General features: G+C 42.0%; 1 protein-coding gene across 4 annotated transcripts in view; it reads right to left on the reverse strand.

The window, feature by feature from the left end:
• Positions 1-24,281, reverse strand: part of DOK4 (docking protein 4) — a 91,053-nt gene that overhangs the window by 28,542 nt on the left and 38,230 nt on the right. For all 4 annotated transcript variants that reach the window (XM_067470982.1, XM_067470983.1, XM_067470984.1 and 1 more), the window contains one exon: positions 857-964. In XM_067470982.1, the coding sequence (XP_067327083.1) occupies positions 857-964 (108 nt within the window). The remainder of the gene's footprint in view (positions 1-856; positions 965-24,281) is intronic.

Genomic DNA, 24,281 nt, shown 5'->3' on the forward strand with positions numbered 1-24,281 from the left:
TAGGATCTCGTTTCCTGCTCTGGGTTGCAACAGCTTCATGGCTCTTAGTCTGTGCCTCAAATCTCTGGGCCTGCTTCTGAGGCTCTCACAGACAGTGCAGTGTCAACACAGCCGTTCCCACCACCAAAAAGGAATTTTAACGAAGGAGATAGCGAGCAGGTGCCTTCCCACGCTGATACCAAAAGTGTAGATAGTGACTTGACCTGGCAAGCTCGTCTTGATCTCCGGGTCAGGCGGAGTTCTCGTCTGGCCAGCAGATGAGAACCAGCTCGGTGAAAGGTCATCGCAATGCTTTTATGATGATGAGAGCCTAATGTTTTCATGTTAGAAAGGTATTTAGACCTCTTGCAAACTCTGAGAAAGTGTCAGTTCAACGTAGCTTACTATCCTGAAAGTTTCATGGAATAACCTTAGCCTGGAAAGCAGTACGCTTGGGATTTCTTGCATTGTGATTCATGGGGCAATTGTTTCATTGCTTGTACCTGGGACTCTGGTTTGAACTTTGCCAATAGGATTATGTCTCCTGTTTTTACCTGAAGATCTTTGGAACTATATTCTGCTTTTAACCTTAATCTTTGGAATTTTGTAATGTTTATTCTTTAGTTTGACTTGTATTTTCTCCTCAATAAACTATAATACTTCAGCTCTTGTGTGGTGGTGTTTGGAAGCAAGGGGAAGCTTACTCTGAGTTGCATCACGTACAATGTTTAGATTTATTTGTTTTCTCTGTGAAGGACTGAAAATTATGCCAGTGGTCCGCCCCCCCTCCCCCCGTTCATTTTCACTTCACCAAATCTGGCCCTCTTTGCAAAAAGTTTGGACATCCCTGATTAGATCAAAGAGGAGGGATCCTCACCTTTGGGCAACCCCGTAAGCAGACAGACTTCTCATCTGGATATTTCTCCAGCCGCTGGGGTCCTTTGCTGGACGATTTCCGGAATACCAGCCAACAGCGTCGGTAAATCTGGCAAAGAGAAGCAAGACAAGATGGTTGTTTATTTAGCTCAGGAATCCCCCCAAACCCTTCTATGGTTCTTTGTGATCCTTATTACTATTAACGGAATTAAATGAGTCTCAGGACTTCATCGCACCCGCCTTAGTTTTGCAATCTTCTAAAGTACGGGTTCTCAAAGCTTTTCAACTTCACACACAATGGCCTTCAACCTGGGGCTTCTCTCACTGAAGCTTCTCACATCAGGACTTCTCATATTGAGGTCTACCTCATACTGAGGTGAACTAACACTGAGGCCTACCTCACACTGAGGTTTTCTCACACTGAGGGCTCTCTCAGACTGAGGCCTACCTCACACTGAGGTTTTCTCACACTGAGGGCTCTCTCAGACTGAGGCCTCCCTCACACTGAGGTTTTCTCACACTGAGGGCTCTCTCAGGCTGAGGCCTACCTCACACTGAGGTTTTCTCACACTGAGGGCTCTTTCAGACTGAGGCCTACCTCACACTGAAGGCTCTCTCGGGCTGAGGCCTCCCTCATACTGAGGCGAACTAACACAGACACCTTTTTGAAGCAAGAGTTTCCCAAGGAACCCCAAGAAATGCTTAAATATTATATTGTGAGGATGGTTACTTTGCTTTTAATGTAATACTTTCTTGTTTTCTAAGAACTGACACTGAGGGCTCTTTCAGACTGAGGCCTCCCTCACACTGAGGTTTTCTCACACTGAGGGCTCTCTCAGACTGAGGCCTCCCTCACAGTGAGGTTTTCTCACACTGAGGGCTCTCTCAGACTGAGGCCTCCCTCACACTGAGGTTTTCTCACACTGAGGGCTCTCTCAGACTGAGGCCTCCCTCACACTGAGGTTTTCTCACACTGAGGGCTCTCTCAGACTGAGGCCTACTTCACACTGAGGTTTTCTCACACTGAGGGCTCTCTCAGACTGAGGCCTACCTCACACTGAGGTTTTCTCACACTGAGGGCTCTCTCAGACTGAGGCCTACCTCACACTGAGGTTTTCTCATACTGAGGGCTCTCTCAGATTGAGGCCTCCTTCACACTGAGGTTTTCTCACACTGAGGGCTCTCTCAGACTGAGGCCTACCTCACACTGAGGTTTTCTCAGACTGAGGGCTCTCTCAGACCGAGGCCTACCTCACACTAAGGTTTTCTCACACTGAGGGCTCTCTCAGACCGAGGCCTCCCTCACACTGAGGTTTTCTCACACTGAGGGCTCTCTCAGACTGAGGCCTACCTCACACTGAGGTTTTCTCACACTGAGGGCTCTCTCAGACTGAGGCCTACCTCACACTGAGGTTTTCTCACACTGAAGGCTCTCTCAGACTGAGGCCTACCTCACACTGAGGGCTCTCTCAGACTGAGGCCTCCTTCACACTGAGGCGAACTAACCCAGATACCTTTTTGAAGCAAAAGTTTCCCAAAGAACCCCAAGAATTTTTTAAATATTATATTGTGAGGATGGTTACTTTGCTTTTAATGTAATACTTTCTTGTTTTCTAAGAACTGATATAATATTTTAATACAATAATTAAAATATCTATCTATCTATCTAATAAAAGTCAATGTTTGTATGTATGTATGTGGCGGCTTTCTGATTGGCTCCCACTTTCACAGGCTACTGCATCCTGCACAGGTGACGGACCTGGACCAAACTTGGTACACATAACCCCCATGACCCACTTTATGTCCTGGTACAGTTTGGGGGAGGATGGACTACAGATAATGGGATTTGCAGTACTTTCATTCGCTTCGGGTCCCATAGGCCACTGTGATGCCCACCAAAGACAGATCTGGACCAAACTTGGCACACATACCCACCATACCCCCATGGCACACTCAACATCCTGTTTCAGTTTGTAGAAAGATGGACAATGGATTATGGAGCTTGCAGTACCTTCACTTCCTTCCTGAAACTACTGACACCCTCATCCAAAGACCGATGATGACCTAACTTGGCACACAGAGCCCCTATGACCCACTCAATATCCTGGTGTGGTTTGGAGGAGAATGGACCATGGATGATGGGACTTGCAGTACCTTCACTCACTTCTCGAGACCACTGAGAACCTCATCCAATGACTGATCAAGACCAAACTTGGCACACAAAGTCCTCATGACCCACTCTACATCCTGATGCAGTTTGGAGGAGAATTGACCATGGATGATGGGACTTGCAGTACCTTCACTCACTTTCTGAGACTACTGCGATGCTCATCCAATGACGGATCAAGACCAGATTTGGTACACAGAGCCCCCGTGACCAACTCTACATCCTGGTGCTGTTTGGAGGAAGATGGACAATGGACAATGGGTCTCACAGTACCTTCACTAACTTCCTGAGAGCACTGTGAGCCACATAAATAACTGATAAAGACCAAACTTGGCACACAATGCCTTTCTCAAATAACCCGGGCACCACTGGGTCCCCAAGCTAGTTATTAATAAATATGAATATAATATGATGAATATAATATGAATCTATATCATCATGTTTTAAAATTTGACATATGGGCCGGCCCAGAAGCAGATGTATGGAGAGAGTTTGTGTGAACTATACTCTAACAACAACAACAACAACAACAACAACAATGCTATTAGAAGAGGTGGGTAAAAAGACAATATTGGTTCAGAGACAGCCTTTGCAGAGTTAAGCTGGTTTTAATTGCTGCTGTGTTTGTGCCTTGTTTTGATGGATCTTGTTGCCTCTTTCATTATATGCTTTTCACGTGTATATATTTGGAAGGCCAGCATGATAATACATATTTATAGAAATGCAGGGTACATAAATACCAGGGAGGCGAAGCCTGCAGTCTTTGCGTTGGCATAATTCTAGGCTTGGTGACCCGGAGAGGTCTTTGCTGACCGGGGCATTTTCAATGGGGCAGCTCTCTAGAGCAGCGAGCCTTTGCTGAGCCCAGCTCCTTCTTCTCACTCTACATTGCATTTCCCTTTATTCTTTCCCTTGGTTCCTCTGTCCCAGATTAATGAGTTTGCATTCCACACACATATCTACACAGTAGGCATGGATAGAGTTGTGCGGGATAACTCGTTGCTTGTAATAATTTTGTTAAAATTACCTTTTTGAAGCGCTATCAAAGCTTTTTTAAAAACCGGAAGTTCCTTTGCCCTTCCGAAGCTTTTTCTGCCATATTTGTTACGACTTAGGAAGTGAGTCGGAAATGATCCAGCTTTCCCTTGCTTCTGGTCCAGAAAAGAGATGTAAAGATGGGCTCAAAGCCAACCTTAAAATCTCTGGCATAGACACTGAGAACTGGGAAGCCCTGGCCCGTGAGCGCTCCAGCTAGAGGTCAGCTGTGACCAGCAGTGCTGAAGAGGCATGAATGGAGGGAGAAAGAGAGAAACGGGCCAAGAGGAAGGCGCGTCAAGCCAACCCCGACCGGGACTGCCTTCCACCTGGAAACCAATGCCCTCACTGCGGGAGAAGATGCAGGTCAAGAATAGGACTCCACCGTCACCTACGGACCCAACCTGTGTTGGGGTTCAGCCTCGGTGTGAACCTGAACCTGATTCTCTGATTGTATTTCCTGTTGCAACTGAACAGGCTACTGAACATGAATTTGTCCCTGAAGGTTTGGAAACTGTTGATTCTGAGATCAGTGGCTTGGAAAGTGAAACTACGCATCCTGATGGGAATGTTTCTGAATCAAGCGGTGATAGCTCTCCAGAGGAGCTAGCACCTGCCTTTTTTTAATGAGGATAGAAAAGGACAGATTTGGAAAAACAGGAGTGAATCGCAGAGTCTGCGAAGGTCAAGCAGATTAAAGGAAAAGGAGGCACAGGCTTCAAAGTCTGGAGGCGTGTCTCGAAACAGTTTCTTTAGTTTTAAGTGTCTCTCCCTGGGCCGTCTCGTTAGATCAAGCATCGTTTAGACTGAGGCATTACCTTGGCAGATTTCCCGGTTCCCATGGCCTGCATTCCCAGAGGCTTCTAGTTTCCAAGTACGGTTAGTGAGATGCTAACAGGTTCCAGGTTTTTATAGTGTTACTTTTGGAATTTTGATCTAGTTCATAGATATTCCTGACTGCTGAATTTTACTGTGGCTTTTTGGACTTTGTATTTTCCTCTATTTTGTAACCATTTTTCATCAATAAAAAAGGATTGTTTTTTTCCTACAGTCAAGTGTGGTGGATTAATATCTTATGGTCTTGTTTCCTGATCTGGGTTGCAACACCCTGGAAGATTATCCTACTCGAGGGACAACGAGGGATCGCCTAAGTAAGTAAGGGACCCGAATATCCATGTATTTTGCATCCTTTTTGCTGTGAAAGAGATGAAAAACTCTCTTCCAAACCATTAATGAGAAACCATTCTTCATGGAGTATTATTACGCTCATTAAAATCCCCTTCTAGTCATGGTTAGGAAATACAATCCCCATGCGTTCGTATCTGTCTGAGCATTGCAAACATTTGTATCGCCGACCGTGCATCAGAAATGGCTCGAAGGCAGACAATATATAACTTGACTGCACTTAAATTGACTATATTTAGCGATGATATTGATGTTGAACTAAGAAGAACGAAATGAACCACGACACAGACGATGAGAGTGACTTTGCTTCTGGTCTACCTATTGACTGCAATGCATTAAGTTCCTTCTTCCATTGACTAGAGTGCAGGGAAGGGTTTGCTGCCAAATTTCAGTAGGAAACTGCAGCATCAGTTTTCTATTTGGAGAGAGGTAGTTGTGGACGGATCGTATAAGGCCACCAAAGCAACACGTTGGACTTCGTATATGTTAATTTTGTTGCGTGCCTTTTCATCATTTTTTATGTCAAGTCATGGGTATTTATTTGTTTGCATGGCACGATCGTCAGCATAGATAGAACTCTCCGACTTGCAGTATGCAGTAAACCAAACACAAATGGTGCACCTACACGTTAGAGTTAATGCAGTTTGACAACACTTAAAACTGCCACGGCTCAATGCTAATGAATTCCTGGAAGTTGCGGTTTTGCAAGGTTTTTAGCCTTCTTTGCCTTCTCTTTGTCATTCCTTCCTTTAGGTCCCCTTTTCCTACCTACCTCTCTTCTTTCTCCTTCCCTTCATTCCTTCCCTTCTTTAGCCCTTCCTTCCTTCCTTTCCTCCCTTTTCTGTCCTTCTTTTCCTTCTTTCCCTCCCCCTCCCTTCCTCTCTCTGTCCCTCCTTTCCCCCTTCTCCTCCCCTCCGCTTTTTTCCTCCATCTTCCTTTTTCTTTCTTTCTCTCTTTCCTCTCTTCCTTCGCTTTTTGTTTCTTTCCTTCCTCCACCCTTCCCTTCCCTTCTTTCTTTTCCTTTTGCCTTTCTCTTTCTTTCCTCTCTTCTTCACTCTTTTTATCTCTTCCTTCCTTCCTTCCTTCCTTCTTTCCTTCTTCCTTCCTCCCTTTCTTTCCACCATCCTCTCCTTCCCTCCCTCCCTCCCCTCCTTCCTTCCTTCCTTCCTTCCTTCCTTCCTCTCTGTCCCTTCTTTTCCCCTTCTCCTTCCCTCCTCCTCTTCCTCCATCCTCCTTTTTCTTCTTTTCTTTTCTTTCTCTCTTTCCTCTCTTGCTTCTTTTTTTGTTTCTTTCTTTCCTTACTCCCTCCATCCTTCCCTCCCTTCATTTTCTTTCTCTCTTCTTTCTTCCTTTCTTCTCCCTTCCCTCCTTTCCGTCTCTCCTTGCTTCTTCCCTTCCTTCATTCTTTCTCCCTTCTTTTATAATTTTTCTGTTCCTTTTGCCTTTCTTTTTCCTTCCTCTCTTCTTCCCTCCTTTAGCCTTTTCTTTCTTTCTTTCTTTCTCTCTTTCTGTCCGTCTGTCCTTCCTTCCTTCCTTCTTCCTTCCACCATCTTCCCCTATCTCCCTTCCTTCCCTCCTTCCTTCCTTCTTCTCTCTGTCCCTCCTTTTCCCCTTCTCCTTCCCTCCTTTTCTTCCTCCATCCTCCTTTTTCATCTTTTATTTTCTTTCTTTCTCTTTCCGCTCTTCCTTCTTTTTTTGCTTCTTTCTTTCTTTCTTTCCTTCCTCCATCCTTCCCTCCCTTCATTTTCTTCATCTCTCCTTCCTTCCTTCCTTCCTTCCTTCCTTCCTTCCTTCCTTCCTTCCTTCCTTCTCCCTCCCTTTCCTTCTCTCTTTGTTTCCTCCCTTCTTGCTCCCTCCTTTTATTTCCTTCCTCCTTCCTTTCCTCCTTTCTTACTTCTTTCCTTCTTCCACCCTCCCTACCCTTCTTTCCTTTTTCTTTCTTACCTGTTTCTCACCCTCCCTTCTTTCCTTCCTTCTTTCTCCCTTTTCTCCTTGCTTCTTTCTTTCCCTCCTCCATCCTTCCCTTCCCTTTTTTCTGTTCCTTTTGCCTTTCTTTCTCTCTCTTTCCTTCCTCTCTTTCCCCCTCCTTTAGCCTTTTCTTTCTTTCCTTCCTTCCTTCCTTCCTTCCTTCCACCATCCTCCCCTTTCTCCCTCCCTCCCTCCCTCCCTTTCTCTGTCCCTCATTTTCCCCTTCTCCTTCCATCCTCTCTTTTCTTCTTTTATTTTCTTTCTTTCACTTTCCCCCCTCTTCCTTCCTTTTTTGCTTCTTTCCTTCCTTCATTCTTGCTCCCTTCTTTTATTTCCTTCCTCCTTCCTTTCCTCCTTCCTTCCTTGCTTCTTTCTTTCCTCCATCCTCCCCACCCTTATTTCTTCTTTCTTTCTTTCTTTCTTTCTTTCTTTCTTTCTTTCTTTCTTTCTTACATGTTTCTCACCCTCCCTTATTTCCTTCCTTCTCCCTCCCTTTTCTCCTTGCTTCTTTCATTCTTCCACCCTTCCCTTACCTTGTTTCTTTTCTTTTTGCCTTTCTCATTGTCCTCCCTCTCTTTTCCCCTCCTTTTGACTTTTCTCTCTTTCCTTCCTTCCTTCTTTCTTTCCTTCCACCATCCTCTCCTTCCTTTCTTCCTTCCTTCTCCTTCCCTTTTCTCCTTGTTTCTTTCCTTCCTCCATCCTTTCTTTTTTCTTTTCCTTTTGCCTTTCCCTTTCTTTCCTTCCTCTCTTCTTTCCTCCTTTTATCACTTCCTTCCTTCCTTCCTTCCTTCTCCCTCCCTTTTATCCTTGCTTCTTTCCTCATCCTTCCCTTCCCTCCTTTCTTTTCCTTTTGTCTTTCTCTTTCTTTCTTTCCCTCTTCCCTCTTCCATCTATCTATCTATCTATCTATCTATCTATCTATCTATCTATCTGTCTATCTCCTTCATTCTTCCTTCCTTCCTCCCACTTCCTTTCCTGTTTAGAAATCCGCCAGAAGATATGCCTTGCAGTGCCTTCGCCCATTGAGAAAAATGCCCAAGTGTCCCTGCGATGACTCCACTTTCCTCTCCAAATTAGCATTGCCAGCACAGCCTTTCTCCTGAGATGGGCTCATTATGGGATGGCGGCAGGCCCTTCCTGCCTCGTTGACAGCTCTCCCCCTCTCGTGGGGCCCGGACCTGTCAAGGTGCCAGGATTAATTACCACGCAGGCACTTAATTACCCATGGAAGGGTCTGCCGAGCTTCTCCGCAGAGCATCCAATGGCCTTTTGTGGCACACCTGAGCCTTCCAGGCACCAACCTCCATCCAATGAATGCAAAGCAATGGCAGGGAGGAAGCTTTTCTCCATCCTCTCCTCCCTCTTCTCTTTCTCTCTCTTTCCCTTTTTGTCTCCCAACTTGTATTTGCATAAACAGATACAGTTTGCAGCTGGAGAGAAGCTAAATGGGAGCCAGATTTACCAGGAATTGGAATGAAACAAAGAGATAAAAAGAAAGAAATCATTCGTCTTCCGAGATATTAATACTTTGTAAAATTATTGCAACTTCTCGTTTCTTTTATCCACTTGGTAATGCATATATTACCCACCACTAAATGCCTATGAACACCAGGGATTGAATGCTGTGTCAAAACCGATTGTTTTTAAGTCCAGGCCAAGGTCTTGAGGCGCTGCACCCAGTGTGCCAATCACCACTCGGACCGCCTTAACTAGCCTGTGCCAAAGTCTTTGCAGTTCGATCTTTAAATCTTAATATTATTATTATTTGATACATAACAAGATTTGTACACAGTAAACAAGATCACTATGCTGGTTGTTGTATTGGATCACACGTCGGACACTTCCCAAGTGTCTAGGATTGTGTGATATATCCGTGAATAATACATATAGATCCGCCAAGGTCTTTAGGCACTGCACCCAGTGTGCCGATCACCACTGGGACCAACTTGACGGTCTTGTGCCAGAGCCTTTGTAATTATTATTATTATTATTATTATTATTATAATATTTGTATTGTATTGTAGTTGTATTGGATCACACGTCGGACACTTCCCAAGTGCCTAGGATTGTGTGATATATCCGTGAATAATACATATAGATCCGAGTAGGGTAGCATTTTGCAGCTACAGATGGTAATTTTGTCAGCGCCGATTGTTTTTAAGTGCAGGCCAAGGTCTTGAGGCGCTGCACCCAGTGTGCCAATCACCACTCGGACCGCCTTAACTAGCCTGTGCCAAAGTCTTTGCAGTTCGATCTTTAAATCTTAATATTATTATTATTTGATACATAACAAGATTAGTACACAGCAAACAACATCCCTATACTGGCTTTTGTATTGGATCACGGGTCGGGCACTTCCCAAGTGTCTAGGATTGTGTGATATATCCATGAATAATACATATAGATCCGAGTAGGGTGGCCTTTTGCAGCTGACAGATGGTAATTTTGTCAGCGCCGATTGTGTTTAAGTGCAGGCCAAGGTCTTGAGGAACTGCACCCAGTGTGCCAATCAACACTCGGACCCCCTTGACTGCCTTGTGCCAGAGTCTTTGCATTTCTATCTTTAAATCCTTATTATTATTATTATTATTATTATGACTACTACTACTATTATTAGATACATAACAATATGAATACACAGCAGCAAGATGACCACTGGAACCCCCTTGACTGGCTTGTGCCAGAGTCTTTGCAGTTTGATCTTTAAATCCTTATTATTATTGTTGTTGTTGTTGTTATTATTATTATTATTATTATTTGTTATTATTGTTATTATTATTAGATACATAACAATATGAGTTCATAGCAGCAAGATGACCACTGGGACCACTTTGACTGGCTTGTGCGAGGGTCTTTACAGTTCGATCTTTAAGTCCTCATAATAATAATAATAATAATAATAATAATAATAATACATCACACAGTCCTAGATGCTTGGGAAGTGTTTGACTTGTGATTTTGTGAAACGAAATCCAGCATATATATCTCGTTTGCTGTGACATACTGTGTTTTGGTGTCAGTAAAATAATAATAATAATTGCAAAAATATAATAATAATAAATTAATACATTAATAATAAATGATAAAATAATTAATAATAAAATAAATTGAATAATAATAATAATAATAATAATAATAATAATAATAATAATTGCAAGGACTCTGGCACAAGCCAGTCAAGGTGGTCCCAGTGGTGATTGGCACACTGGGTGCAGTGCCTCAAGACCTTGGCCTGCACTTAAACACAATCGGCGCTGACAAGATTACCACCTGCCAGCTGCAGAAGGCCACCTTACTGGGATTTGCAGGCATTATTCACCGATACATCACACAGTCCTAGGCACTTGGGAAGGGTCCGACGTGTGATCCAATACAACTACAATACAATACAAGGGTCTGGCACAAGACAGTCAAGGTGGTCCCAGTGGTGATTGGCACACTGGGTGCAGTGCCTCAAGACCTTGGCCTGCACTTAAACACAATCGGCGCTGACAAGATTACCACCTGCCAGCTGCAGAAGGCCACCTTACTGGGATTTGCAGGCATTATTCACCGATACATCACACAGTCCTAGGCACTTGGGAAGGGTCCGACGTGTGATCCAATACAACTACAATACAATACAAGGGTCTGGCACAAGACAGTCAAGGTGGTCCCAGTGGTGATTGGCACACTGGGTGCAGTGCCTCAAGACCTTGGCCTGCACTTAAACACAATCGGCGCTGACAAGATTACCACCTGCCAGCTGCAGAAGGCCACCTTACTGGGATCTGCACACATTATTCGTCAATACACCACACAGTCCTAGGCACTTGGGAAGTGTCCGATGTGTGATCCAATTCAACAGCTAGCAGAGCGTCTGTTGTGGACTCATCTTGTTGTGTTGCAAATAATAATAACAACAACAATAGAAACAACAGGAAAAGCTGACACGATATGAGGATTTAAAGATTGAACTGCAAAGACTCTGGCACAAACCAGTAAAGGTGGTCCCAGTGGTGATGGGCACACTGGGTGCAGTGCCTCAAGACCTTGGCTTGTACTTGAACACAGTCGGCGCTGACAATATTACCATCTGCCAGCTGCAAAAGACCACCTTACTGGGATCTGCACGCATTATTCGCCAATACATCACACAGTCCTACATCACACAGTCCTAGACACTTGGGAAGTGGACTCATCTTGTTGTGTTTCAAATAATAATAATAATAATAATAATAATAATAAGGCCATTATATGCTAATCAAGGTGATCAGTTGAAACATTCCCACCAAGCTCCAGCACACAAGAGTCCTTTGTCCCACCCTGGTCATTCCACAGATATATAAACCCTTTTTCCTAGTTCCAACAGACCTCACTACCTCTGAGGATGCTTGCCATAGATGCAGGCGAAACGTCAGGAGAGAATGCCTCTAGACCATGGCCATAATAATAATAATAATAATAATAATGCCATTATATGCTAATGAAGGTAATAAGTTGAAACATTAACACCTAGCTCCAGCAGACAAGAGTCCTTTGTCCCACTCTGGTCATTCCACAGATATATAAACCCTTTTCCCTAGTTCCAACAGACCTCACTACCTCTGAGGATGCTTGCCATAGATGCAGGCGAAACGTCAGGAGAAAATGCCTCTACACCATGGCCATAATAATAATAATAATAATAATAATAATAATGCCATTATATGCTAATGAAGGTGATCAGTTGAAACATTCACACCTGGCTCCAGCAGACAAGAGTCCTTTGTCCCACCCAGGTCATTCCACAGATATTTAAAACCCATTGTCCTAATTCCAACAGACCTCACTACCTCTGAGGTTGCTTACCATAGATGCAGGCGAAACGTCAGGAGAAAATGCCTCTAGACCATGGCCATAATAATAATAATAATAATAATAATAATAATAATAATAATAATAATAATGCTAATCAAGGTGGTCAGTTGAAACATTCACACCTAGCTCCAGCAGACAAGAGTCCTTTGTCCCACCCTGGTCATTCCACAGATATATAAACCCTTTTTCCCAGTTCCAAGAGACCTCACTACCTCTGAGGATGCTTGCCATAGATGCAGGCGAAACGTCAGGAGAAAATGCCTCTAGACCATGGCCATAATAATAATACTAATACGAATACTACTAATAATAATATATATTACATATAATACATATAATACATATAATAATGCCATTATATGCTAATCAAGGTGGTCAGTTGAAACATTCACACCTAGCTCCAGCAGACAAGAGTCCTTTGTCCCACCCTGGTCATTCCATAGATATATCAACCCTTTTTCCTATTTCCAACAGACCTCACTACCTCTGAGGATGCTTGCCATAGATGCAGGCAAAACGTCAGGAGAGAATGCCTCTAGACCATGGCCATAATAATAATAATAATAATAATAATAATAATAATAATAAATCCTTGTTCTATCTCTCTTGAAGGAGACTCGGTGGCTTCACAAAAAAGCACCAGCATACTTTAAAAAAAATATTCAAATATGCAAACGGAATTAAATATTAATAGTAATTTAAATATCACATTACGACAGACTCCAAAGGTCACGTGGCTGCATTTAAGTGTGTCAGTTCTGGCCACATTCCCATGAATGTCTGGGATCCAAATGCCAGGAGTTCACGCTTGGCCCCAGGCGAGGTTAAAGTTTAAGGCAGTATTAGTTTTGCTGTGGCATCCCGAGCATCGAGCGCACTCACTAGAGATTTGCAACCCTTCGTTTAGTATAGCTAAGAAGGCGATGAGGATCCAAGGCTGAGGTTTGCATTCGAATCCCAGTTTGAGCAGATCCATCAAATCTGTGGCAAGTGAAGACTGGTTTCAATGCTATAGATGCAATGGCATTATTATTATTATTATTATTATTATTATTATTATTATTGTTATTATTTGTCAAAGGCTTTCAAGGCTGGAATGACTGAGTTGCTGTGAGTTTTCCGGACGGTATATCCATCTTCCAGCAGCATTCTCTCCTGACATTTCGCCTGCATCTGTGACTAAGGCATCTTCAGAGTTTCTGTTGGCAATGAAGCAAGGAGAGAGTCTGTCTGTATGTATATATATACTAGCCGTCCCCTGCCACGCGTTGCTGTGGCCCAGTCTGTGTATATGTGTTTTGTGTGTGTATATTTGTGTATATATGTGTGTTTGCGTATATATGTATATATGTGAGTGTATATATATATGTGTGTGTGTGTGGGTATATATGTGTGTTTGCGTATATATATGTATATATGTGGGTGTATATATATATGTGTGTGTGTATATATGTGTGTTTGCGTGTATATATATATATATATATATATATATATATATATGGGTGTATATGTGTGTGTGTGTATATATTTGTGTATTTGTGTGTTTGCATATATATATGTGTGTGTATATATTTGTGTATGTTTGTATGTGTGCATTTGCGTATATGTATGTATGTATATATATGTGTGTGTGTGTATATTTGTGTATTTGTGTGTTTATATGTGAACATGCATATTGTGTATATGTGTGTATATATTTGTGTATATATGTGTGTTTGTGTGTATATATATATGTGGGTGTATATATGTGTGTATGTGTGTATTTGCATATATGTATGTATGTGTACATATATATGTGTGTGTGTGTGTATATATTTGTGTATTTGTGTGTTTATATGTGTACATGCATATTGTGTATATGTGTGCATATATTTGTGTATATATTTGTGTTTGCGTATATATATGTGGGTGTCTATATGTGTGTGTATATATGTATGTATGTATGTATGTGTATTTGCATATATATATGTATATGTATATATATATGTGTGTGTGTGTGTATTTGTGTGTTTATATGTGTGCATGCATATTGTGTATATGTGTGTGCTTGTCTATATGCATATTTGTGTGCAGGCGAAACGTCAGGAGAGAATGCTTCTAGAACATGACCATACATCCCGAAAAACCTACAACAACCCAATTTTGCCAGTGTTTTCTTGCACTTGAGGATGAACAGGGATGAAATAGAATCTGCAGCTGGGGAAATCCCACAAAATGAAACTGATGTGCAGATTCAGCAGATCCTGGCAGGGTGAAGGAGAGGAAGAGAGGCTGCCGCCCTCCAAGCCACATCAAGGAAGCCTGGATCTCGTGGTGCATCTCGTGGTGCCAGAGCGCAGTCTGTTCAGCGCCTTCCAAGTCACCCAGTCCTCTGTATGCCCAGGGGGGAGTCTCTCATTTGGTATCAGCCATTGATTGAGGTTCTGGGTTTGAGCCTGCCACTTTTGGACTCTCGCTTGCTGAGGTGTTCCAGCGAGTGTCTCTGTATATATTAGAAAACCATTTCTAGATTTAAGTCGTTGACATGCTGGCTGATACCCAAACAGGGGGTGAGCTGGAGATGTCTCCACCTTGGTCCTTTCACTATTGGCTGCTACTTCCCGGCAGATGTCAGGTGGTGCAATGCCAGCTAAGCAGTGTAATTTCTCCAGTAGTGTCGGGCGCAGACACCCTGTGATAATGCGGCATGTCTCATTAAGATCCACATCCACTGTTTTAGCATGGTGAGATGTGTTCCACACTGGGCATGCATACTCAGCAGCAGAGTAGCACAGCGCAAGGGCAGATGTCTTCACTGTGTCTGGTTGTGATCCCCAGGTTGTGCCAGTCAGCTTTCGTATGATATTGTTTCTAGCGCCCACTTTTTGCTTGATGTTCAGGCAGTGCTTCTTGTAGGTAAGAGCACGGTCCAGAGTGACTCCTCCCAGGTACTTGGGTGCACTGCAATGCTCCAGTGGGATCCTCAGAGCTCGGGATGCTTGTCTGTTCTTAAGGTGAAAGGCACATGTCTGTGTTTTAGATGGATTAGGGATCAGCTGGTTTTCCCTGTAATAGGCAGTAAGAGCACCTAGAACTTTGGGGAGCTTCTGTTCAACCATCTCAAAGCTCCCTGCTTGAGCAGTGATAGCACGATCATCTGCATAGATGAAGCTCTCCGTCCCTCCTGGCAGTGGCTGGTCATTTGTGTAAATGTTGAGCTTGGAGGCTTCCCTGAAAAGGCAAACTTGGCTCTGATGGGAAGCTCCCATGCCAAGCGTATCCTGCAGCCAGCCTGAGCTGGTGAGAGAAAGAGGAATTTTGGATCTAGTAGTCCTTTGAGGTTAAAGACAGGCATATGTATCTTTGTATATGTGTGTGTATGTGTGTGTATTATTCTGCAACCCACCTCAATCCACAAGGAGAGGCAGGATATAATAATAATAATAGTAATAATAATAATAATAATAATAATAATAATACACACATATATATAATTACCCTCCGCGCATAAAGTGGTACCTTAATTTCCTACTTGACAGATGCATAGGTCAACAGCAAGCTAGACTATATATATCAATATAAATAAAAATGTAATGTTCGTTTGAGGGATTAACATATTCTGCAACCCACCTCAATCCACAAGGAGAGGCAAAATATAATAATAATAATAATAATAATAATAATAATAATAATAATACACATATATAATTACCCTCCGCACATAAAGTGGCACCTAAATTTCCTACTTGACAGATGCAACTGTCTTTTGGGCTGCATAGGTCAACAGCAAGCTAGACTATATATCTCTATATAAATAAAAATGTAATGTTCGTTTGAGGGATTAACATAACTCATATTCTGCAACCCACCTCAATCCACAAGGAGAGGCAAGATATAATAATAATAATAATAATAATAATAATAATAATAATACACACACACACATATGCATAGGTCAACAGCAAACTAGACTATGTATATCTATATAAATAAAAATGTAATGTTCGTTTGAGGGATTAACATATTCTGCAACCCACCTCAATCCACAAGGAGAGGCAGGATATAATAATAATAATAATAATAATAATAATAATAATAATACACACACACATACATATGCATAGGTCAACAGCAAGCTAGACTATGTATATCTATATAAATAAAAATGTAATGTTCATTTGAGGGATTAACAGAACTCATATTCTGCAACCCACCTCAATCCACAAGGAGAGGCAAGATATATAATAATAATAATAATAATAATAATAATACACACACACATATGCATAGGTCAACAGCAAGCTAGACTATGTATATCTATATAAATAAAAATGTAATGTTCGTTTGAGGGATTAACATAACTCATATTCTGCATCCCACCTCAATCCACAAGGAGAGGCAGGATATTATAATAATAATAATAATAATAATAATAATAATAATAATAATAATAATACACACATATGCATAGGTCAACAGCAAGCTAGACTATATGTATCTCTATATAAATAAAAATGTAATGTTCGTTTGAGGGATTAACATAACTCATATTCTGCAACCCACCTCAATCCACAAGGAGAGGCAAGATATATAATAATAATAATAATAATAATAATAATAATACACACACACATATGCATAGGTCAACAGCAAGCTAGACTATGTATATCTATATAAATAAAAATGTAATGTTCATTTGAGGGATTAACAGAACTCATATTCTGCAACCCACCTCAATCCACAAGGAGAGGCCGGATATAATAATAATAATAATAATAATAATAATAATAATAATACACACACACCCTCTCCGCATAAAGTGGTACCTAAATTTCCTACTTGACAGATGCAACTGACTTTCGGGCTGCATAGGTCAACAGCAAGCTAGACTATACATATCGATATAAATAAAAATGTAATGTTTGTTTGTGGGATTAACATAGCTCAAAAACCACTGGACGAATTGACACCAAATTTGGACACAAGACACCTAATAACTCAAGGAGTGATCATCACTCAAAAAGACTTTGATTTGGGAGTTTTAGTTGCTGGGATTTATAGTTCACCTACAATCAAAGAGCATTCTGATACTCCATCAACGATGGAATAGAACCAAACTTGAAACACAGAACTCCCATGATCAACAGAAAATACTAGGAGGATTTGGTGGTACCTAAATTTCCTACTTGACAGATGCAACTGTCTTTTGGGCTACATAGGTCAACAGCAAGCTAGACTATATAGATAAATAAATATAGATATATAGATATAATATATTATATTTTATTATATATTAATCTATATAAATAAAAATGTACTGTTCGTTTGTGGGATTAACAGAACTCAAAAACCACTGGAGGAATTGACACCAAATTTGGACACAAGACACCTAAGAACCCAACGTATGTCCTTCACTCAAAAAATTGATTTTGTCATTTGGGAGTTGTAGTTGCTGGGATTTGTAGTTCACCTACAATCAAAGAGCACTCTGAACTCCACCTACGATGGAATTGAACCAAACGTGGCACACAGAACTCCCATGACCAACAGAAAATACTGAAAGGGTTTTGGTGGGCATTGACCTTGAGTTTGGGAGTTGTAGTTCACCTCCATCCAGAGAGCACTGTGGACACAAACAATGATGGATCTGGACCAAACTTGGCACAAATATTCCATATGCCCAAATATGAACACAGATGGAGTTTGGGGAAAATAGACCTTGACATTTGGGAGTTGTGGTTGCTGGGATTTATAGTTCACCTACAATCAAAGAGCATTCTGAACTCCACCAATGATGGAATTGAACCAAACGTGGCACACAGGACTCCCATGACCAACAGAAAATACTGGAAGGGTTTGGTGGGCATTGACGTTGAGTTTGGGAGTTGTAGTTCTCCTACATCCAGAGAGCACTGTGGACTCAAACAATGATGGATCTGCACCAAACTTGGAATGAATACTCAGTATGCCCAAATATGAACACAGATGGAGTTTGGGGATCAAATAGACCTTGACATTTGGGAGTTGTGGTTGCTGGGATTAATAGTTCACCTACAATTAAAGAGCATCCTGAACCCCACCAATGACAGAAATGGGTCAAACTTCCCACACGGAACCCCCATGACCAACAGAAAATACTTAAGGCCATCCAGTCCAACTCCCTCCACCAGGGCAAGAAAAAGTAACCAAAGCCCTCCTGACAGAGAGCCATCCAGCCATAGATATAGATAGATTGATATGATTCACACACACAGAGATATAGTATCAAAGATTTGAAAGGGACCCCATAGTCTACCCAAGGAGTGACCACCACTCTCTGTATATAGAGAGCTAGAATATATATTTATGATTAAAGAGAGCAACAAAGTGATGTAATGCAAAATTAACAGGCCTCTTATAAATTTGTGCTGAATCCAGTTAATAACAGATACACACACACACTGGAGTTATTAGCAAACAGTACTTAATAGTTCAAATATGTACATATACAAATGGTATATACACTGTATATACCAGGCTGTGGTGCAGCTAGTTAGTAGCCAGCTGCATTAAATCACTACTGACCAAGAAGTCATGAGTTTGAAGCCAGCCTGGGTCGGAGTGAGTATATATAATGCATATGTGTATATATTATATTATTATAGTGATGAATTGCATCCTATCTATCGATTTATCTATCTATATTAATATACATACGCACAAACACATAAATACAGTATACACACAGTATGTGTGTGTGCATATATATATACACATACATACTATATACACAGTATGTGTGTGTATATATACACACATACATATACATATACACACAGTATATATAGTGTACGTTATATTACATTATATTATACTAGACGTCCCTTGCCACACCTTGCTGTAGCCCACTCTGGTGGTCATGGGGGTTCTGTGTGGGAGGTTTGGCCTAATTCTATCATTGGTGGGGTTCAGAATGCTCTGTGATTCTAGGTGAACTATAAATCCCAGCAACTCCCAAATGTCAAGATTCTATTTTCCCCAAACTCCACCAGTGGTCACATTTGGGCATTTTGAGCATTCGTGTAGAGTTTGGTCCAGATCCATCATTGTTTGTGTCTGCTGTATTCTGTGGATGTAGGTGAACTACAACTCCCAAACTCAACATCAATGGCCACCAAACCCTTCTTGTGTTTTATGTTGGTCATGGGAGTCCTGTGTGCCAAGTTTGATTCAATTCCATCATTGACTGAGTTCAGAATGCTCTGTGATTATAGGTGAACTATAAAACCCAGCAACTACAACTCCCAAATGACAAAATTAAATTTCTTTGAGTGAAGGACATAGATTGGGTTGTTAGGTCTCTTGTGTCCAAATTTGGTGTCAATTCGTCCAGTGGTTTTTGAGTTCTGTTCATCCCACAAACGAATGTTACATTTTTATTTATATAGATTATTATAGTGATTAATTGCATCCTATCTATCGATTTATCTATCTATATTAATATACATATGCACAAACACATAAATACAGTATATACACAGTAAGTATGTGTGTGTGAATACACACATATACATAATATATACACAGTATGTGTGTACATATACATACATATACATACATATATACACACAGTATAGACAGTGTATATGTGTGTGTATATATAGTAGATTACATCATTATAGTGATGAATTGCGTCCTACTAGGGATGCTTATTAATGGAACCATTTCTATTTGTCTATCTATCTATCTATCTATCTATCTATCTATCTATCTATCTATCTACTTATGTACCCTATCATCCATCCATCCATCCATCCATCCATCCATCCATCCATCCATCTATCTATCTATCTATCTATCTACTTATGTATACTATCATCCATCCATCCATCCATCCATCCATCCATCTATTCATTTATCTATATATTTCCATCTATTCAAGAAGAAATTGTGAATTTCTATTGGGCAGAACCCCCTACAGAGTTTGTTTACCTTCCAAACCATCAAAATCAAGGTAAAACAAAGAGAATTCAGAAAGGATCATGTTTCTTATCCTGCTGGAGATGCTCTTGTTGGAAACCCGAACGGCTGAGAAAACTCCCTGCAAAGGCTGTCCCTCCAAGAAGCCAATCCCTGAGCTGTTTCTGGGGTCTGGGGCCAGATCCTTCCACAGATAGGCAAGGAGAGAGATCTGGATGGGCGTTTGGTGGCATCATCTCAGTCAATACTACCCAAAAAGGCAGTCACAGGTTCAATGAAACCATGCATTCCCGACCATTATTCGCCCCTTCCAGCCAACTATTTCCCAAAAGACATGGGATGGCAGCAGCCCGGAAATTGTGGAAACACAACTGGAAAAAGGCAACTTAGCAATCCGCCCGCTGCAAACAACAAATGCATTGGGTTGTTGTAGGTTTTTCAGGCTGTATGGCCACTTTCTAGAAGCATTCTCTCCTGACGTTTCACCTCCATCTACGGCAAGCATCCTCAGAGGTTGTGAGGTCAGGGTTGTTGTGTGTTTTACAGACTGTATGGCCACGTTCCAGAAGCATTCCCTCCTGACGTTTCGCCTCCATCTGCGGCAAGCATCCTCAGAGGTTGTGAGGTCAGGGTTTCTCAGGGTTGTTGTGTGTTTCACAGACTGTATGGCCATGTTCTAGAAGCATTCTCTCCTGATCTTTCGCCTCCATCTACGGCAAGCATCCTCAGAGGTTGTGAGGTCAGGGTTTCTCAGGATTGTTGTGTTTTTTACAGACTGTATGGCCATGTTCTAGAAGCATTCTCTCCTGACAATTTGCCTGCATCTGTGACAAGTGTGACATTCACACCTAGCTCCAAGAGACAAGAGTTCTTCCTCCCACCCTGGATCTTCTACAGATATATTAACCCCATTTTCCTAGTTTCCAACAAACCTCACAACCTCTGAGGATGCTTGCCACAGATGCAGGCGAAACATCAGGAGAGAATGCTTCTAGAACATGGCCATACAGCCTGTAAAACACACAACAACCCTGACCTCACAACCTCTGAGGATGCTTGCCGTAGATGGAGGTGAAACGTCAGGAGAGAATGCTTCTAGAAAGTGGCCATACGGTCTGTAAAACACACAACAACCCTGACCTCACAACCTCTGAGGATGCTTGCCGCAGATGGAGGCGAAACGTCAGGAGAGAATGCTTCTGGAACATGGACATACAGTCTGTAAAACACACAACAATCCTGACCTCAACCTCTGAGGATGCTTGCCATAGATGGAGGTGAAACATCAGCAGAGAATGCTTTTGGAACATGGCCATACGGTCTGTAAAACACACAACAACCCTGACCTCACAACCTCTGAGGATGCTTGCCGTAGATGGAGGCGAAACGTCAGGAGAGAATGCTTCTAGAAAGTGGCCATACAGTCTGTAAAACACACAACAACCCTGACTTCACAACCTCTGAGGATGCTTGCCGTAGATCGAGGCGAAACGTCAAGAGAGAATGCTTCTGGAACATGGACATACAGTCTGTAAAACACACAACAATCCTGACCTCAACCTGTGAGGATGCTTGCCGTAGATGGAGGTGAAACGCCAGGAGAGAATGCTTCTGGAACGTGGCCATACAGTATGTAAAACACACAACAACCCTGAGAAACCCTGACCTTACAACCTCTGAGGGTGCTTTCTGGAGATGCAGGCGAAATGTCAGGAGAGAATGCTTCTAGAACATAGCCATACAGCCCAAAAAACCTACAGCAAAAACCCAGTGATTCCAGCCATGAAAGCCTTCGACAATACACTGAACCAATGCATTGCAACGCAATGCAATGCAATGCAAGGCAGCCCACTCCCAGTTCCATCCTATACGAGCGCAGAGACGAAACACCTCGCTATACTTGCATAAGCCGTAGAGTCCCGAGAGGAAGGGTGTGCCGACGGAGCACCCAAAGCCTAGCATAATATATACAGATCCATAAGAGACAAAGCTATATACACATAGAAGTAGTGTGCTTGCGGATGCATTGCAACCCGTTCTCATCTTCCAAGCTGAAATCCTGAAATCGCCGGAGAGGAAATCAAAATAATGATTTCCTGTGCTATATACACATCGAGACAGTGAAATTCCAGATCCACCACAACACCATTCTCATCTTCCAAATGGAAATTAATGGTAAAGAAATCAAAACAATGACTCTTTGCAAGACCTTTACAATATACACATCGAGATGGTGCCATTCCAGATTGGCCAAAACACCATTCCCATCTTCCAAGCTGAAATTAATGGTGAGGAAATCAAAATAATGACTCTTTGCTGGACCTTTGCGATATACAAATCGAGACCGTGCAATTCCATATCCACCACAACCCCGTTCCCATCTTCCAAGCTGAAATCAATTGGTGAGGAAATCAAAATAATAACCCTTTCCTGGACTTTTGCAATATACACATCGAGACGGTGCCATTCCAGATCTGCCACCACACCATTCTCATCTTCCAAATGGAAATTAATGGTAAAGAAATCAAAACAATGACTCTTTGCTGGACCTTTGCAATATACAAATCGAGACCGTGCAATTCCATATCCGCCACAACACCATTCCCATCTTCCACACTGAAATTAATGGTGAGGAAATCACAACTATGACCTTTTGCTGGACCTTTGCAACATACACATCGAGACGGTGCCATTCCAGATCCACCACAACCTGTTCTCATCTTCCAACATGAAATTGATGGTGAGGAAATCACAACAATGACCCTTGGCTGGACCTTTGCAATATACACATCGAGACCGTGCAATTCCAGATCTGCCACAACACTGTTCCCATCTTCCAAAGGGAAATTAATGGTAAAGAAATCAAAACAATGACCTTTTGCTGGACCTTTGCAACATACACATCCAGACCGTGCAATTCCAGATCCGCCACAACCTGTTCTCATCTTCCTCCTGAAATTGATGGTGAGGAAATCACAACAATGACCCTTTGCTGGACCTTTCCAACATACACATCGAGACGGTGCCATTCCAGATCCGCCACAACATCATTCCCATCTTCCAAATGGAAATTAATGGTAAAGAAATCAAAATAATGACCCTTTGCTGGACCTTTGCAACACACACATCGAGAAGGTGCAATTCCAGATCCGCCACCACACCGTTCCCAACTTCCAAGCTGAAATTAATGGTGAGAAAATCAAAATAATGACCCTTTGCTGGACCTTTGCAATACACACATTGAGATGGTGCAACTCCAGATCCACCACCACACCGTTCCCATCTTCCACACTGAAATTAATGGTGAGGAAATCCAAATAATGACCCTTTGCTGGACCTTTCCAACATACACATCCAGACAGTGCAATTCCAGATCTGCCACCACACCGTTCCCATCTTCCAAGCTTAAATTAATGGTGAGAAAATTAAAACAATGACCCTTTGCTGGACCTTTGCAATATACACATCCAGACGGTGCCATTCCAGATCCACCACCACACCGTCCTCATCTTCCAACATGAAATTGATGGTGAGGAAATCACAACAATGACCCTTTGCTGGACCTTTCCAACATACACATCGAGACGGTGCCATTCCAGATCCGCCACATCAAAATAATGATTTCCTTCGCTGGACCTTTGCAATATACACATCGAGACGGTGCAATTCCTGGTCCACCACAACACCGTTCCCATCTTCCAAGCTGAAATTAATTAGTGAGGAAATCAAAATAATGACCTTTTGCTGGACCTTTGCAATATACACATCCAGACGGTGCAATTCCAGATCTGCCACCACACCGTTCCCATCTTCCAAGCTGAAATTAATTGGTGAGGAAATCAAAACAATGACCCTTTGCTGGACCTTTGCAATATACACATCGAGACCGTGCAATTCCAGATCCACCACAACCTGTTCTCATCTTCCAACATGAAATTGATGGTGAGGAAAACACAACAATGACCCTTGGCTGGACCTTTGCAACATACACATCCAGACGGCACAACACCATTCTCATCTTCCAAGCTGAAATTAATGGTGAGAAAATCAAAATAATGACCCTTTGCTGGACCTTTGCAACATACACATCGAGAAGGTGCAATTCCAGATCCGCCACCACACCGTTCCCAACTTCCAAGCTGAAATTAATGGTGAGAAAATCAAAATAATGACCCTTTGCTGGACCTTTGCAATGTACACATCCAGACGGTGCAATTCCAGATCCGCCACAACACCATTCTCCTCTTCCAAATGGAAATTAATGGTAAAGAAATCAAAACAATGACTCTTTGCT

The sequence above is a fragment of the Anolis sagrei genome, chromosome 8, assembly GCF_037176765.1.
Source record: "Anolis sagrei isolate rAnoSag1 chromosome 8, rAnoSag1.mat, whole genome shotgun sequence".
Lineage (NCBI taxonomy): Eukaryota > Metazoa > Chordata > Lepidosauria > Squamata > Dactyloidae > Anolis > Anolis sagrei.